This window comes from Rhinolophus hipposideros (assembly GCF_964194185.1).
Source record: "Rhinolophus hipposideros genome assembly, chromosome: 6".
Classification (NCBI taxonomy): domain Eukaryota; kingdom Metazoa; phylum Chordata; class Mammalia; order Chiroptera; family Rhinolophidae; genus Rhinolophus; species Rhinolophus hipposideros.
The window spans coordinates 95,244,903-95,261,600 of record NC_138052.1 but is presented as its reverse complement, the minus strand read 5'-3'; the positions used below and the strand labels follow the sequence as shown (position 1 = coordinate 95,261,600).

The 16,698-nt window shown below is 44.5% G+C and overlaps 1 protein-coding gene across 1 annotated transcript in view; it reads right to left on the bottom strand.

Annotated features, from left to right (window-relative positions):
• Nucleotides 1–281: 281 nt before the first annotated feature.
• The window catches only part of EFHD1 (EF-hand domain family member D1), a 36,869-nt gene continuing 20,452 nt past the window's right edge, over nt 282–16,698 (bottom strand). Inside the window, exons 2-4 of the mRNA XM_081051917.1 lie at nt 15,149–15,296; nt 8,617–8,751; nt 282–1,549 (exon numbers count right to left, since the gene is read on the bottom strand). Of these exons, the coding sequence (XP_080908043.1) occupies nt 1,415–1,549; nt 8,617–8,751; nt 15,149–15,296 (418 nt within the window). The 3' untranslated portion in view covers nt 282–1,414. The remainder of the gene's footprint in view (nt 1,550–8,616; nt 8,752–15,148; nt 15,297–16,698) is intronic.

Sequence of the window (16,698 nt, the reverse complement as noted above, 5' to 3'; positions counted from 1 at the left end):
TCTGGGAAGCAAAAGAAATTAAGGTACAGGTTTTACCTGCAGCTGAAAGAATCAGCTCAGTGATGGGACAAGAAAGAGCACTGAGAACACCTTAAGGGAAAACCAACTCTAGTTAACTTGACTTCAGGGATTCAGTGTCCCAACAGGAGCCTGGGCTGGACATGGCCCCTACAGAGAACACTCTTCTCTCTCCAGCAAATCAAAGAAGACTAGAAGCACCGCAATGTGATGGCAAAGTCTATTTGCACAGTTTTATTTAAAAAGAAACAGCTGTAAGGTAGTAATGCAGGTGTTTTCTTTATTATAAAGACAGCAGTTACAAAAGAGAATAAATATGACCTTAGGAATTATTTTTAAAAATACAACAAACCCCTGGTATTTGCGAGCAACCCCAAGAACTCACAACCCATAAAAATTGTGCTGGGGGTAAGAACAGCTTCACCTCCTTGGAGCAGGCGTTGGAAATTGACTACGGGATGAGGAGGGTTATGAGCTTTGGGATTTTGAAAGGATCCAGATTTGTCACTTGGGAATGTCAGGGGTCTACTTGTAATATAACTTGCATTGAGTCAGAGTTAACAAGCATTCTTCTACTCTACATTACTTTGAATTATTTCATTATTACAGTTAAGTAGCACGGTATTTAAGAGTACGGAAAAAGGCTGAAACAGAGACACAAATGGAGGAAAGATGAAGAGAGTGGATCTAGCGGGAATACCAGAGGGCAGGGGAAAGGTCATAAAAAGAACAGAACTTCTTGTCTTTTCATTATTTGGTCACCTCAGAGGCATGCCGTGCCCCCTGTTAGAGACAGGACTGGCATGGTCAGCCTGGTCTGCCTTAAACCTTACCATCATCAAAGGACAGAGGAAGATGGAAAAGCAACTGGTAGAATCAGGCTGAGGAGGACAAAAGCGTAGCTGGATGGGAAACAAAGGGTGAGGGCACACGACAGGAAGAGGTGCAGAGAATCATCCAAGAAAACGGGCAACATTAACATCACGGCCCCCCAAGGACTATCTCCTCTGAGGACCACCAAAGAAAGAAGTAACTGTACAAATTAATTTCCACTCTTTGATGTGGAAGGGTACAGGGATGAGGAAAAGGTTACAGGGATGAGGTTGCCAAGTAAAGGCACATTGTGGCTACAGAGAAGGACAGAAGAAGGTGGGCAGGAGAGAGGCAAAGGGGCAGCTGGCCTTTCCCAGGATGCTCTAAGAGGGCCTCTTAAGAGAGGCTCCCACCCTGGGATGAGAGGTGCCCCCTGCCACCCCTCTGAGGCTAAGGAGTTTGCATTGGGCAGTGGGTGTGGAGGCTGGTTGGGGTGAGGGGTCAGAAGGGGTGAGAATGCCCAGCCAGCTCTCCCTGGGGCATCTGTGAGGCACAGCTCTGGACATAGTTCAAGGTCAACCGACTATGTGCTAAAAGCTGCCTTGAGCTCCCGGAAGGCAGCCCTGCGGAGCCTCCTTTTCTCCTCCTCCCGCTTCCGCTCCTCTTGCTCAGCTTTCAGCTCAGCTTCAAACTTACTGGCAGCGGCCAAGGCTTGGACCTGCAGGAGAAACAGCAGAATCAGACCAACAGAATGAGACAGGGGAGGAGAAACTTGGAAATGGAGCACCCACCAAACAGAACTCAGTTGTGTCCAGCCATGTGACCTAGGAACCTGGCCTGCTTGGAGGCAGGGCCCCCAGCAAATACTCCTTCCCGGTGGTCTTCCCACGTTTGCCTTCTGTTCTCCAGGAAGCCATTACTTTATCTGCTGCCATGTTACACACGCTCCTATCTGCTGGGCTGTCTTCCCACTTCACTTCTTTTTCGGGATACTGTTTAATATCCCCACCTATCACCCACTTCTACTTGCTACCTTTGATTTCACAATAATATTGTTTAGTTCAGGAAAACAAAACAACCCCCCTGCTAGGATTTTGATTGGGATTGCATCAATCTGCCTGTGGCAAAGGAATTTCTTTACAATGTAAGTTTTCCCTGAATGCCTCAGTTTTTATTCAATATGGTTTTTATGTTACCCGCCAATTTTTTTGTTTTCTCTAAATAGAGCATTCTAAACTTACTTCTAAACATTACATGTTTTTGTTAGTAGTATGAATGGGAGTTGGCACCATTTTTTTAAACCTAATGTATCTTTAATAATACCATAGCAGATAAATTCATCTTAATATCTTCTAGTCTTGAACTGATTCTCTTTCTCTCGGTGTCTCATCAATTTGGTAAAATTTACAAACACAGTAGGTGTGTTCATTATTTTAATAAAGACTGCTAAATTACTCTCAAAGCAACTACTTCAGTTTACACCCCCACCATCATGGAACAAAGTCTTGCCAGTGCTTATAATTAATCTTCTTCCTGTTTGCCAATCTGACAGTCAGAAATATTGGCACCTTCTTTTATTTCCTCTTTGGTGAATTACCCACTTGTATCCTTTGCCCATGTTCTATTCAGTTTTTTTTTCTTTAATTTGCAGTACTTTACATAATTTAGGTATTAATCCTGTGTCATACATTTTTCAGTTACTTTCTCCCAGTTTTTTGCTTGATTTTTAACTTCAAGGTGTCTTAGGTCATACAAATATTTTAAATTTTTGATGTAGTCGGTTTTTTCAGCTATTTCCTTTCTGGCTTTTGTGTTTTATGTCATATTTAAGAAGGTCTAAATCCATTTTCCTGTATTTTCTTCTAATACTTTTATGGTTTTATTTTCACATTCAGCTCTGAAGCCACCTACAATTTATTTTAGTGAGCAAATATAATGGAGGTACTTTACTTCATTTTCCTATTGTGTTTCCCTGAAAATAAGACCTAGCCGGAAAATCAGCTCTAATGCATCTTTTGGAGCAAAAATTAATATAAGATCCAGTCATATTATGTCATATTATGTCATATTATGTCATATTATGTTATATTATGTTATATTAAAGACCTGGTCTTATATTATAGTAAGATAAGACCGGGTCTTATATTAATTTTTGCTCCAAAAGACACATTAGAGCTGATTGTCTGACTCGGTCTTATTTTGGGGGAAACAAGGTAAGTGGAGAGCCAGTTGTCTTAATACCTGTTATTGAATAGCCCATTATTTGCCCACCAATTTGAAAATGATCTTTTTCATATACTAAATTCCACATGGAGATCTGTTTTTATTATTTTACATCCTGTTCTACTAACTGGTTTATTCCTGTACCCATACTACATTATTTAATATTACTGCTTTATAGAATGCCTTGATATTTATAAATATTCTTTTATCATGTTGAAGGAGCATATTTTTATTTTTAAATGTGTTATTATGAATGAGTGTTAAACTTCACCAAACATTTTAAGATGTCTAGCTAAAATGATCATTTTTCTTAACTTTATGAGCTGATCGTTAATTACAGCCATTATTAAAAATTATATTAATTTACAATTAAATAAATTATATTAAAAGCAAAAGTAACAAGTACTAAAAAGTCATCACTTCTTGATTATTTCACAACATTTTACTATTCTCTGTGCTCTTGAGGTTATATCTTCAAGGTGGAAATCCTATATGACGAGACGCTACTGTGACTCTTCCCATCTCCACATCTGCAATAGCCCGTGGGTAGCTTGAAGCGACCCTGCCAGGAGTATGGACACCATGGAAACTAACAAATGCTATGAACTAGGGCTTGGTTTATCGTTTCATTGACTGTCTAGACAATCTTTTCTTAAAGAAAGTGATGGAAAAATGTTAAAAATGCAGATTGAACTTAAAAATGGTAGTGTCTGTCACCTTTACATTATGAATAGCTCCAAAATTTTTTTTGAGAGAATGTTCTTCCAACATTTGAAACCTATTATCAAATTCAGCAAAGAAGTTGCTCACATCACTCAGGAATGAATGAAATTCATTGCCCTTTCCCTTTTTTCTTATAAATCAACTTAAAGAAAATATCAACCAACATTCACGTTGGAACTACATTCTTTAGTCAGTCACAACCATAGGCTGGCTACAGCTATAAGAGCCCAGCAAAAGTCAAGGACCCATTCTCTGAGAACCAACAGGTTATATGGAATTGACAATAAAAGTAGTACATATTTTATTATTTGTAAATTGTGTGCTATATATCCTTTATATCAGTAAAATTTATAATAAACTTAGGCATGGATATAGATAGTATATATATATGTGTGTGTATGTATATATATATATATATATATATATATATATATATATATATACTTTGTTCGGAGAGTCAATTGCTAAACATTTGCTGACAAACCACAAACCACTGTCTAAACCTCATTTTCCTCATCTGCAAAGTGGGACACCACCACCGGCCTCCGGAGTGTTTTTGTTAGCATTAGGTAAGACCTGAATCTAAGGCGCGCAGCAGAGGGTCTGACCCATCATCAACACTCACATGTTTGTGAACCGCCCCACCTGCCCACCATTCCCAGCCAGGTCAGAGGAGAGTTGGGGCCTCTTGCAATTCCTTCACTTGGGGTCCTTCTTCTTCTCCGCTCTAAAATCCACCTCTTCTCTTGATTCTATGACCTCCAAGTCCTCATCCCATCAATTACCCCACTGTCTTTATGTTGCCTTCTCCCTGGACCACTTCCCTGTGACCTAAAAATACGCCAACACTATCATGTCCAAGCTAAAATACAAAAACAGAAACAGAAACAAAAGTTCTTTCCTGATACAAAGCTGCCATCCCCACTTTGTCCAGGCTTCCTCTGCCAGCCTGCGAGACAGAAAAGTCAGCCATCAGGGCTCTTCCTCCCCAGCTCCTGCTCACCTCTTACCCTACTGCAATCTGCCCTCCACAATCAACCTGGTCTCTCAAAAACCTCCATTGACCATTTGCCAGACCCCAGCCCTCTGCTATGGCCTCATCTGATTTGATCTCTTCTTCAAGTGGCTCCTGTCCTCCAAAATAGCATTTTCTCCAGCGTTTCCTTATATCTCTGGTTACGTCCCTCCTTACAGTCCAGTTACCATGATGTCCTACCATTGGTCAATCTTTCCTAGTTCATGGTTTCCACATTGTGTCTTATGAAGATAGCTCCTGTGTTTTGTGTGATTGAGTGTCCACGAAGCATCAGTTTTCTCCATTCTTTTTGCTATGAGATGTTCCCCTGGTACATGGCCCAAGGGTCCAGGAGAGACGGACCCCTGACTCCAGGCTCCAGGAGAGAGAGCCCCAGCAGGGTAACGATATTCCAGCCCCTGCTCGTTGGTTCAGCAACGGACATGTGTGGAAAAGATTATTCCATGACCCCCAATATCTTCCCTAGTAGAATTACAGCTGGGCACATGGAACCCCAGGAAAAAAGGCATTTTGTAGCCTCCCATGCAGGCAGGTGTGGCCACTTCTGCCCAACAGAATGGGAACAGAAACTATTTGCAACCAACATCATGCCCTTCAAATGAAGGGGCAAATGAAGGGGCCTTCCCCTTGCCTGAAGTCACCTTAGACTTAACACTAAAACCCATAACTTTTTTATAACTTTTTTTTCCTCAAACCATTTCCATTGTGGGAGGCGGGGAGGTCCTGTCTTGATTGGAAAAAAAAAATATATCACCGGCGCCTCTGCACACAGCTCCACAAGCCATGTGGTATTTTACTTCCCACCTCCAATCAAACTGTCATAAATATTGAGAATTCTGGGGGGTTTAGGATTCACCCACCTCCTCCCCAGCCCCACTGTCACTACCTCCATTGGACCTACAGTTCTTCCCCAGAGTCTATCCCAAGTCCAGCCTCTCCACACACAAGTCCATCCCCATCGTGCCCACCACTGATCCCCTCAAGTCCCTGCTCAAACACCTGAGGGCCCCCAGTGCCTGCAGCTGTGCTTTCCAAGCCTGGTCATGCATTGGCTCCACCTGCAGACCTCATTCAACTCCACGTTTCCTGGAGAAATCCCAGGTAGACATGGGTGGGGCCTGGAAAGCTATTCTACAGACAGTTCTGGCCGTCAGCAGGCTGGGGAAGGCCTGACCTCCATCGGAGACCAGAACTAACTCCTCGTCCATTTGCATGCACTGTGGACAAGGGCCAGCCTCCAGATACTCCTTACCCTCTGTGTCTTGGAGCCTTTGCTCTTGGCCGTTCCCACGACAGGAATCCCTTCCTTTCCTTGATTACAAGGTGAATCCCCATTCATCTCTGAACATCTGACGCAAATGTCAGCTCCTTTATGGCCCTCTCCCAAATTGTAGTGATGGTTCCCTCCATTTGTCATTCAAGCAAATGTTTATTGAGGGCCATTATATGCCAGGCACTGTAATTACAAAGATAACACACCTACTCTGCCTTTGAGTCTGGGTGGGGAGGCAGACATATAAACATAACAAGTTCAAAAATTTTTATTATTGTTCTTTTCATCTTTTCTCCTGGTTATAAAAAGAATGCATACACAATTATAAAACATTATAAAACTATAAAAAAATAAGTCCCTCAGACAGCACTGTTACTAATACTTTGGTATATAATTATCCAGGTTGTATTCAATATTTACAAAATGGGGTTTCAAAAATACTGTGTTGCTTAACTCATTTTGTACATCTGTCCACACATAGACGCTGCTGCAGGGTGTGTAAATGTGTGGGTGTGACAGAATGGACTCAATTCCCTGGTAAAGGAGGTTTCAGTTGTTTCCCATTTTTCTCTATTACCAACAGTGGTGTACAATAATCCTTATCTATGTATCTATGTGCATTTGCATGAGTGTCTCTGAAGGATAAAATCCTAGAGGCAGAATTCCCTAGGTGAAAGAAAAGACATGTTAATAGCTCTCCAAAACGTTGGGTCAATTTATACTCTTACCAAAAGTATCCAAGAATGCCTTGAACAAATAAATTATAATACCACTTCCACTCATAATCGAGGCATGCAGAAGAGGCTAGACTTTCTTGGCTGGAAAATCAGGAAAGCAGCCAAGGAGGCAACTCTTTAACTTGTGTCTTGAAAAGTGAGTAGTTTTCTAGGAAGAGGCATTTGGGTGGGGCCTTCCAGGCAGAGGAAACAGCAGGTACTGAAGCCCCGTTATGAAAAACGTGGCAGTATTTGAAGAAAAGGGGTGGATGAAGCTGAGGGGATCCCAGCCAGATTATAAAAGGTCTGGAATGCGCAGGTAGACGTTCCCAGAGACTTCACACAGACTTCAACAAGAGCGGCTGGCACCACGCACTGCAGCGTCCAAGTGCTAAGCTTGCGTCTCAGCCCCAGTTTCCTGCCCAGGGCATCACAAGAGAGCTGCAAGCGTTGACTCAGTCAATGAGTGGGTAGGACCCATCCCCCCAGGAGGAACCCTTGCCTCCTCTCTACTCCCTCTCTGTCAGAGCTGAGAGTTTGCTTTCCTCATTAGACCATGTGGGCATCCTATGGAAGGCAAAAGTTTAGTCTACTACACCCTTGTAAAGGAGTTGTATCTCCTGAGCTCAATGTGTGCCCAGCATTGCCGGAGCTGGGTTGACTCAATGTGACATCATGAAGAAAGGGCCCAACCACTTTCGGGACTGGACCCACGACACTGGTATGAAGGAGCAATGAGTGGGCCACCTATCCCTGAAACTGTCAGATGACGGACAGCAGTGGGAATTCAGGTGTTAGGAGTCCACCATAAGTCACAGTTTACATGTTGGCAGGAGGATGGTGGACTCTATCCCAAGCAGCATTACAGAGAAGTGAGAAGAGAGTCATGTTTAGGGGCCCAAGCAGGCTGGGGTACTTTGATTCTGGGCACTCCTGGAATAAGCCAAAACTCCACAAGAGGCTGGCTCCTGCCTGGAGAGGTAGGGAGTCCCACCGGCTAATATCACGTATGGACTACTCACAGTGAGCCAGGTACTTGCTCAACACTTTATATGCTCATATACGAGTATGTGTGAACTCATGTAATTCTCACAGCAATCCCATTATTGCCCCCATTGTACAGGTGAGGAAACTGAGACACAGACAGGTAACAGGAGGAGGCAGAATCTGAACCCAGGGAGCCTTATCTACGCAGTGGTCGATGGGATTTGCAGGGCTCTCCTGATCCCTCTTTCTGCAGGTGTGCTCTAATGGAGATGAAAATGACAGCATCCAGCAAGGGGTGGGCTCTCGAGAAATGTTCATGGCTGGATGAATGAATAAATAGAAGTATCCAGAAGGGCTCCAAGACCACGTGCTGGAGATTCCTTCCCAACTCCCAGTCATTGTCAATGGAGCAAATACTGACTTGGGGTAAGCCACCAAGGCTCCCTCCACTGGCCCCATTATTCACTTGCTTACACACAGGTGTGTAAAATGCAGATATGAAGGTAGCTGTTCAAGTAACTCAACTGTGGTTCGGGGTAGGGAAGAACCCTTTAGGAAAGCCTGGATCGAGAGTCAATCTGGAAGTATTATACCAGCAAGCCCATGTGAATCTGAACGTAGGAGCTAATGCATTTATCATTTGGGTGTTTTTCTGTTTTGTTTTTAATGTTCACATTGCACGCAGACACACGCTCATTACCCTGCAATCACACACGATCTATCTTCAGCTTGTCCTGAGGGAGTGAATGAGATAGTCCCTTACTGCGAGCTCCCGTGGGACAGGGTGGAGGGAGGGCGACTGTCCTGCACAGGAAGGAGCCACCTACCTTGGCTTCAAAGAAGTCCTTGGCACCTTTGACACCCTCCAGGGCAACGTCAATCTCGGACAGCTTCGCCAGCGCCATCAGCCCACTTTCCTCCTGTAATTCCCCTGCCGCGGCCTTGCGGAATATGAGCAGGAACTGTGGGGAAAGGTTGATTCGAGTCAGAGCCAACATCGCGAGAGATTTACCACAATCCCCTTCGGCCCAAGCCAGTGTCATTATTGCCAAGCCTATAAAAAAGGGTGGAAATGAGTGTGTGCGACCCTTATGTTTTCCTCTTATCACATTGTCAAAAATGAAAACCTGCCCATCTTTCACAAGGATGTAGGGAAATGAGCGCCTTCCCATCTAGCTGAAGAGAGCGTAAATGGATTCAGACTTTTTGGAGGGCACTTTGGAAATATTTACCAACAATAAAATGCTTCCACCCTTCCAGTTATCAATTTCACTGCTGGGATTCTATTCCTAAGAAAACTTTACACAATAGTTTCAGAAGCATTATCTATACAAGCCAAAAAAAAAAAAAAGGCAATGTTCTTGTTTACATCCATGAAAGAAAAAGACCTGTATGTATTATTTTCTTAAACTAAATAACTTAATATTTCTGATGGTTTTACTCATTCCTATTTTGCATTTCTGTTCCATTTTGCATTAGATTGCTTACCATTCTTTGTGTTTTCTAAGAAACCTTTATAGATCTATTTCAAATACTTTAGCTCTGTCCCTTTTATTGCCAAGACTCTTAATTCCTCAAGGGTAAGTGTGTTTCATTAAGTGAGACTCTCAGCCTCCATTACCACCACCTAAAATAACTTATGGTGCTTTTTGACTTTCAAAAATCTTTTTGAAGGAGGCAAGGGTTCCTCCTGGTGGGATGGGTCCTACCCACTCATTGACTGAGTCAACGCTTGCAGCTCTCTTGTGATGTCCTGGGCAGGAAACTGGGGCTGAGACGCAAGCTGAGCACTCAGACGCTGCAGTGCGTGGTGCCAGCCGCTCCTGTTGAAGTCTGTGTGAAGTCTCTGGGAACGTCTACCTGCGCATTCCAGACCTTTTATAATCTTGTTGTGAAAAACCTTCCTGGCCACCAAGGTTATAGAAACAATCGCCTATGTTTTGTTTTTTGTTTTTTTCCTACTGCTTTTATGACTTCTTTTTTTAACGTGTCAATATTTAATCTCTGAAATTTATTCTGATCTATCATGTGACGTTGATCATTAACCTTATTTTCCTCCAAATGGTTAGTTAGTAATCCCCACATCATTTATTGGATAATCCATCTTCTTCCTCCAGATACAAAATGTGACCTGAATGAGTTAATCTTTAAAGCTAATGTGTACTAAAGCCTCCGCAGAATACATTTTAAAATAAATAAACAGGCCAAACTGAAAAGGTAGGTCTCCTTCCTTTTAATCCTTCCTCCCCAAAGTCAGTTTTATGGCTTTTTATTTCTAAAAAATGTTTGTGAACTTATTTGTCAAATAACTGCTACCCAACTTCTATAATTTATTTTTCCATTTGGAAAGAATACAACTTATGCATTCTAAGTCAGCACAGAAAGAGGCTTCTCCAGGTTTTCAGTTGTTACTTAAAATCTGTGTGCCTACAGGAACTCTCAGGTTGTCAGGGTTTTTTTTTTTCATGACGATCTCCTCTGAAAAATGGCTTCCCCAAGAGAAAAGAACATTATCTAAAGTAGAGTGAGAGGTGAAACACTTTCAACAGGTTTTCCAAATTCCACCTTGGGTCCCTTTTATTGCCAAGACTCTTAATTCCTAGAGGGAAGTGTGTTTCTTTAAATGACAGTCTCAGCCTCCATCACCACCACCTAAAATACCTTGCTGATAAACCTTTGTCATTCTTGCTTGGGGGGTCCTGACTCCACGGTGGGCATTGTCGAATGCAAAGTAAAGGATAAAGCCAGATGCTCAAGGACAGGGAGCTTTGTGGAGGCCGGCGCTTGGCTCGGCAGCATGGCACATTCATCCACCTGCAGCTTCCAGCTCTCTCACTAGAGGCCGGCAAAGACTCGGTATGCTGCAGACTATCGGAGCCAGAATACTGACTCCAAAGGAGTCTTAGGAAACAGTTTGTTGAAGGAGGTGAGGCTTCTAAGAGCAGACTGGAGGCCAAGGGGCGACGGGAAGGGGGGGGGGGCCTGTGGTCAGGGTCTCACGGAAGAGACTGAAGCAGCAAAGACTTCATGCAGCAAACGTGAGCCACAGGAAGGAGTGAAGTACCCATCCCTCAGTACCCTGGCTATCCTTAAAGCATTCAGTCACAGGAGCCCCCCCCCACCACCACCACATACACATTACTCGGTAAGGTATACACAAAACAGGTAGCCCCTCCACACCAGCTGTTTTCCTGGGCCCAGGCAGGCAGCCCAGGAAAGATGGAGCGCCACCCCCAGCCTAGCAACAATGCAAGTGACCTAGGGGGGAGGATAGGGGTCCCTCACATCTATAGGGGAGATAACAATGTTCCTCTGTGTTTACAGAATGGCTGAAAGTATTCCTCACGGGTCTTTTCCCCAGAGCGGATCCAGGCTGTGTATACTCACTCTCATTCTGCCAACTCAGCAGATGACCACCAGGCGTCCTGTCATAACTTAGGGGTCCCCCTAGCCTAGCCAGTTAAAAATGGGCAAAAAAAAATCCAGCTCAACCTGAAAATGTTCAGACTTTCATAAAGCATGCCAGGTATTCTCACTTAATTTTATTAAAATCACCAACCCCTGAATGACAATTTCTCCAACTGCCCAGCCTTGTTTGTCTTCCTATTTATAGTCCACAAAGACTGGTATGTTTTGGAGAATTGGAAAGTGTCCTGGCTGTGACTATGAGCAAAGAGCGGGGGAGGGAAGGAAAAGCAGAAAACAAAGAAACAGAGAGAGAACTAACAAAGCTAAAGTGATCTCAGATACAAGCTATGAAGTGCTTTGATCAATTTAGGAAATTTTAAATTTCATGGCGCTAGCTGGAGATGCAAACACTTCCCCTGTATTAGTGAGAGCTCTTAGATTGCAAGTAACAAACACAACTGGCATAAGCAAAAAAGGAGGTAGCCATATGAATGGATGTCTCAAAAAACCAAGGACAAAACACAGTGGCCAGGAAGAGGACTGGAACTGGGAGAGGCCATGCTCTCAGGAGTAGAAGCAACATTCCCTCTCTAGCTCTCATATCTGGTCCACAAGGTAGAAAATGGCCACACTGAGTTATTCTTCCAGGAACAGCCACTTGCAGAGCCAATTGACCTGGTTTGGCCGGGGTCCGCCCGTGGTCCAATCAATAGTGATCAGGCAGGTAGACAACCCAGCATAGCCAAGGCTGCCGGAGATGTACCTTAGGGAGAGGTCAGTGGGAAGAGCGAACAGGCCCCAGTTCCTAGTACTGATAGGTATCCAGTAAGCCCGTTACCCAACCTTCGTACGGAACAATTGCATATCTGGCCTTGGAGTAATTGTGCTTTGAGACAGGTGTAATGGAATTAGTGAGGAATACAAGAGAGAGGAAGATATTAAGGCTTCCCTGTCTGCCACCAAAGGAGAATGAGGTGGGGAGTTCCTGGAATCCCGTTCTAGACCACCAGAGCTATGGAGCTAGAACTGCTAACTTTGGTTCATCCTTACGACTTTTTCTATGTGTCTATACACATGCATAAACGCACACATAAACCATAAATGCAATCATACTTTACATACAGTTCGGTCATCTGCTTTTGTCCCTAATTTTTACAGGGTCAACATTTGTTCTCTGGTCATGAAACACTGTATCACACCATCATTTTTAATGGCTCCATATAGGCCAATTATCTAAAATGCCCCTAACGTGCGTGCATTATTTTCATAATTAGAAAAGAAATGATTTAAGAGAAAGACCAATTTCCTTGCACGCTGGGGAAAAGCAGCAAAAGAGTACTTAACGGAGACATACTTTCTGTATCAAAGAGTTTTGTTTGGGTGTGAGTTACTTGGTAGAGTTAATGCAAAGAGAAAGAAAGGGAACACAACATTCACTAAGCACCTACTAAGTGCCAGGCTGTAAGGAAGGAACTGTAGAAGTGAGCAATTTTGTCTACCTGGCAAACCCCTGTCCCATGTGATGAATGTAGGACTGTTCACTATGGCGACCTGTAGCAAATGACCTGGACTTAGCCAATCACAGTACCTTGAATTCAATGATTGGTCCAGGAGGTGGGGGTGTGTCCCCAGTAGAGCCAAACCGAGGCCTTCCTCTGGGACTGGTATGAACTCTGGGATAAAGGAGCTCTCTATTCACGGGGGGTTTCTACACAGGGACACTGCAACGTGGAGCTGCTATTAGCCCAGCCGTCTTGCAGGCCCTGGGGGCAACGCCCTAGTGGAAGAAGATGAGGTGGGCACAGAAAAAAGCAAGATATGGAAAGGGAAAGACCCTGGATTATTTGTGCCTAAAGCACTTTTACTTCTTCATCTCCCAGGCATGTGAGCCAATAGTTGTTTTTTTTCTTGTTTATGTTAGTTGGCATTCTCTTTCTGTCACTTATAACCAAGAGTCCTAACTGAAACAGGCACAGAAAAAAAACTTAGTTCTCGCAACAGTCCTGAGGTAAAGCTACTAACACCCCTATATTAAGACAGAAAATCTAACATTCAGAAGTGGAGACTGAGGTCTGACTATAAGCCTCGTTTCATGCATAAGCACAGCATGGGCCCACTAGTGGCTTACAACACAGGTGGAAACCAGCAGAGTGAAAGACTACAATAGGAGGGTGGGCTCCAGAATACCAATGGCAAACGTGTCTATACTTCCAAAACCTGTATTTCTGGATACAACTGCTAGACATGGGACCACATGGGGCTCTGAACTGACAAAGGACTGAATGGGAATGTCACTGAAGCTCTGTGGGTAGGGTGACACCCCGCAACGGAACCCTTGGAGATGTCCCAGCCTCTGTGGGAAAACCAAAAGCTAACCAAGCATCTGAGACTCAGGCAGGAACATATTTGGGGGACCTCTGGATAAAACATGGGGGGGGGGTTGTGTCTTAGCTCAGCTGGTGACTTGCACAGACCTCAACACCCTCTTGATTTCTGTTCCCCAGACATCACAACTTTGCCACAGAAGCTGTTTCCCAAGTGTTGCCTCCAAAGCTTCACCAAGGCAAAAACATTTACCTTCTACACCCCAGGTTGGAAAGAGCCAGTGCCCAGCATGATTGGTATGAATGAACCAAACCAGAGGGGCAGCTGGAAAGGCGAGCGTGGCAGTGACAATGGGAGGCAGTGTGGCACAGAGGCTGCAACCCAGGCCCAGCCCTGAGCTTGGGCCTGATTTCAGAAAAGTGCTGACCTTTTTGGCCCTCCAGCTCCTCGATCTGAAATGAGAGGCTTTGCTACATTATCCTGAGGGTTCCGCCCAACACAGGTTTTCCGTGTGCTTCTATTTCCACATCTGCCAGTTCAGGAAAGGAAGAGATGGGAGAACATGGAGCTGATTTGTGGGCAGTGAGAGACAAGATCAGTTTCATCACAGCTGGGAGGGGACTCATGGCTACAGGTCAGACGCAGAGACACCAGGAAGAGCTTATAAGTCCCTACCTAGCCTGGACAGAAGGCCAGTACTTGGCGAAAGTCTCACCATCAGAAACCAGGACGCCAGTGCTCCACCTTTTCTAGAATAACCAACATTAAACACCAGGAAGCAAGGACAGTCGTCTCTATTCCCGGCTCCTGAGGGACCAGCTGAGACACAACTGAGAACAGACTACAACAGCTGGCTAATGCCCCAAGCCTTTAGCCCAGATGTTGTCACCGAAGTTATTCTAATACCAGGCCACACTGAGATATCTAGAGGCCTTTCAATAAAAGTCAAACACATAAGACATGGAATTCCCCTCCTTGTGGGGATACATCCTTACCATGGAAGAAACCCAATGGCCTTGAGACTTTTCCCCAAAAATAGAAATGGCACCAAAATAGAACCTTATCACCAAGGTTCTCACCTATTGGAGATCTGCCTGTGAATCTACGTGCACTCTTCCAGGAAGATATCTGTACATACAAAATTTTGCCGGCAAGTTCAGGGTTCAAAGGCCAAAAACCCTATTCTCGGACTGTTTGGGAATGGTGGTGTCCCTGGACACAGAGTAAGACCCTTTGTTTGCTTTTTTTTTTTTTTTTTTACTATTTTTAAATGCATGTTATAAATATTAAAAGTTTTTATATATTAAAAAGCATAAAATTATAAAACCACGAAATCTTTGCACCCACAAACATTCACTATGAATATTTCCATATTTCTTGACACTTCCACCAAATGAGGTTATCCTACCCACACTGACTTTCAGCCTGCTTTCTGCGCCTTTCCCCATGCCAGTACTGAGGTTCACTAGCTCCTTAAATTATTTTTAAAAGCAGAACTGTAGGTTAAATATCCAAACAGCTCTCTAGAGAGGCCAAGACCATTTGTACTCCAGGGGACTGTAAATCTGAGGGTCCTTTCAGGGGTACTCCCCCGCCAGGGGCACCGGGCCCGCAGGATGCAGGTACCTCACGGAAGCTGAGCTTGCCATCAAAGTCCTCGTCCACCTCTTTGATCATGCTCTTCAGGCCCAGGTGGGTCTGGGGGGCCCCCAGCTTCTCCATCATCAGCTTCAGCTCCATCAGGTCAATAAAACCGTCCCGTCCGGCATCGTATCTGTGGGGTCAAAGGCAGGGCACTGATGAGCGACGGCCACGGCCAGAACGAAAAGACACTTGTTACTCTCCCAAATGTGTGATTCTTTCAGCCTCGTGTATTGAGAAACCACTCAAATACCTCCTGCTTTGCAGCACCCACCTGAGTCACTGTATCGGAAGGGGCCCTCCTCTCCTCAAAACACTTTGGGGCCTGCATGGGAGGATTCCAAGTGGGTCTGTGTTTGTTTTCATGTCTTGTCTCATTAACTAAGCGATAGTTTCCTGAGAATGAAAACCATGCCTGTTCACCCTTATTTCCCCCAGTTTCGGTCAGTAGACATCGACGGAACCTCCTCATGCTAAGACAACGGAGATGCTGCACGAACGCGCTCACACACCCACTCCGTTCACACGGAGGGATGGCAATTCCGGACCCTTTCCTTGGGACTCTGCACCCCATTTCCACCAACCCCTCCTCTCATCCTTCTGGGCTCCTGTCTCTGCTTCCTGCCCTTGCACGAGGCTGCGAATCAGCCTGGCCCCCCGCATTCCATTCTTGTTTTATGCTTTGTCCTCTGGCTCACTCATCTAGTCTCCAGGTCTAAATGGCCACATCTGTGTGAGTGGCAGCTGAGAGGGGTCCCGGCTCTGCCCTCTTGGCTGAGTTCAACCACAGAGCCAGCACCTCTGCTGGCTGTCCCTCCAGCCCCCAGGCCCCTGCCTGGAAACAAACCCAGCCTCATCACAGTGGGGGACCCCTGCCCACCCCTTACTCCCAAGTGCTTGGGTACGCCCAGGAGGACCTTTTTCAGCCTTTGGTCCTCTGCTTTCTCCTAACTACACCCCACCCCACCCCCCACCCTCTTCTCTACACACTTGGGCTGTTATAGGGTTTTCTCACTGACTCCCTGGTTTCCTTCCTTCAAATCCATCTTATTTTCTACTACCCAGAAATCCCTTATTGCTCAGGTATGAAAACCTTGCTTTTAAAAACAAATACGTTCATAATAACCAAAAGATGGAAACAACCCAAGTGTCCATTGATGATGAATAGTTAAACAAAATGTGGCATACTCATACAATGGGACATGTCATATTTAGACAATAGAATATTATTTGCAGTAAAAAGGAATGGAATTCTGATACATGTTACAACATGGATGAACACGAGAACATTACTCTAGGGTTGAAATAAGCCAAACACAAAGGCACAAATACTGCATAATTCCACTCACATGAGGTATCTAGAATTCATAGAGCCAGAAAGTAGAACAGTGGTTAAAGGGAATTGGGGAACGGGGCGGTGAGGAGTCACTTTTCAATGGGCTACAGTTTCAGTTTGGGATGAAAAAAGGTTCTGAAGATGGATGGTGGTGATGGTCATACAAGAATGTGAATGTATGTTTAATGGTTACGATGGT